Here is a 1,902-nt window from a genome sequence, read left to right on the forward strand (position 1 = left end):
ACACACACACACACACACACACACACACACACACACACACACACACAATTATTTTCTATATAGGTAGAAGGAGAGAGCTAAAGAGGGCCGAGAGCCCTATCCACTGTACCCCAGATATGCTGCAGAGCACTGCTATCCTAGCAGCCTTTCTCTGCTCCCAAATCAACAGAGACTCCCAAATCAACTGGGACTCCTGGTACCTAGTTCCTCTGGGTACCTTTTATCCTCCAGCAAATTTATCTCACTAGAAATGACAGGGCTATCTTAAAAAGACAAACAACATTACTGATAAGGAATGGCCTTGTAGGCCATTATGAGGGTGAGTGGCTGAGCAAATGTATGACAGTACATCAAGGTGAGAAGAAGACTGTGAGAGCTGATTTAGAGGAACTGTTTTCCAATACATATACATAAAAATGAGCATACGTTTCCTCTCCTGAGAAGTTCAAAACTTGTATGAAAGTTGAAAATCCACGTGCAGACTCTCCAATGCCTTTCCCACCTCTTCCCACAAGTGCCTTCCTCTTGTCGCAAATCAAAAGAGTTTGGGCAAAAACAGGTCTAACTGTGTAGATGTCTTTGAGCTTAGGAAGCTGACCTTTGGAAGAGGCCAAAGTTCTACCACTGAAATGACAACTTTCTCTTCCATAAACTAACAAATTCTGTGAGAAAGACAAACCAAAAAGTGTTAATATATAAAAAAGAATATATGATTCCATTTATGAAAAAAGATGTCTGTTTCTGTTTTCACAAGGATAGAAATATATGAAGGATGCTCACAAAACGTCAGCAAGGCTATCTCTGAGGTCAGGACTTTTAAGTAATTTTTACATAATCTGTTAAATGTCCTTGACCTTAATTTCTTATGAATGTGAACTTATGTAACCATTAGAATTAAAAGTTGAAATATTTTGATTATGAAAAAATAGAAAAAAGAACATTCCTGCATCAATGGCTGAGTTTTAAGGCCTTTATAATGATGTAAACAAATTGGTGTGTAGATGGCTATACTATATCACCTAGATCCCTGTAAGTATATTCCATAATGTTCACAGAATAAAAACCTAGCATCAGAAAGACTGTGCATGTTTATATACCATACAAGTTTCTATCTCTGCAACATATCAACATGAGTAAAGCTTGAGAAAACATGTAAACATGACCAGAGCCCTCCACACCAGCAATTCCTAAAGGGAAAAAGGGAAGGAAATACAAAGACAGAAAAAAAAGTATTGTAGAAAGAGTAAATGAATGATACGTGAGGATTGTGCCAGGCTACATTTTCATATGACTCTCTACCAGAAACATCTTCAGCTTCCTTCCATTATACCTGTTCAAGGATGTCGGGAACAAACCACAAAAGAATGTGGATTTAAAAGTATGTGTCCTTCAATGGCAAGGAAAATAGCCAGGTAGGTAGCAAATATCCCCAGGCGAAAGCTAGGGCTACATGTAATACAACTGTATACCAATCATTTTCCCTCAGCCCCAATTACTATGAGACAAAGCTAAAGAAACTTCCCCTAGAATAAAACAAGCTGTTGATTCAGATATTTTGAGCGCTGATGATGGTGATGAGAAAGCGCGCCACGCACACTTGCTCAACTACCCGGGTCAGGATGTGACCAGGAGAAAAGTTTGCACTCTCAGTTTCCACTTGCCAGGTTCCTCACCATTCGCATCGCCTCCTCCATCCACTTTTCGGTTTCCTGGGCAGACACCATGCATGAGCCGTCTGTAGCAGTGGTGGAGGCCACTTTCTCCTCCATACCGCCGCCACTTAGACCCTTCCCAGTCCAAAGGGCTAGAGGAGAGAGGACAGCGGAACTCGGCAGGCACGGGCTCTTGCTTCCGGGAAGACGGAAAAAGGAGAGGCACCCGGGAGCTGTTTGTGGACGGACC

The 1,902-nt window shown here is 41.5% G+C and overlaps 1 protein-coding gene across 1 annotated transcript in view; it reads right to left on the reverse strand.

The window, feature by feature from the left end:
* Adat2 (adenosine deaminase tRNA specific 2) overlaps positions 1-1,796 on the reverse strand; it is a 20,746-nt gene extending 18,950 nt beyond the window's left edge. The window contains exon 1 of the mRNA XM_055627700.1: positions 1,674-1,796. Coding sequence (XP_055483675.1) covers positions 1,674-1,769 — 96 coding nt within the window. The 5' untranslated portion in view covers positions 1,770-1,796. The remainder of the gene's footprint in view (positions 1-1,673) is intronic.
* Between the last annotated feature and the right edge of the window lie 106 nt (positions 1,797-1,902).

Source organism: Psammomys obesus, unplaced genomic scaffold, assembly GCF_907164565.1.
Source record: "Psammomys obesus unplaced genomic scaffold, mPsaObe1.curated_primary_1811, whole genome shotgun sequence".
NCBI lineage: Eukaryota > Metazoa > Chordata > Mammalia > Rodentia > Muridae > Psammomys > Psammomys obesus.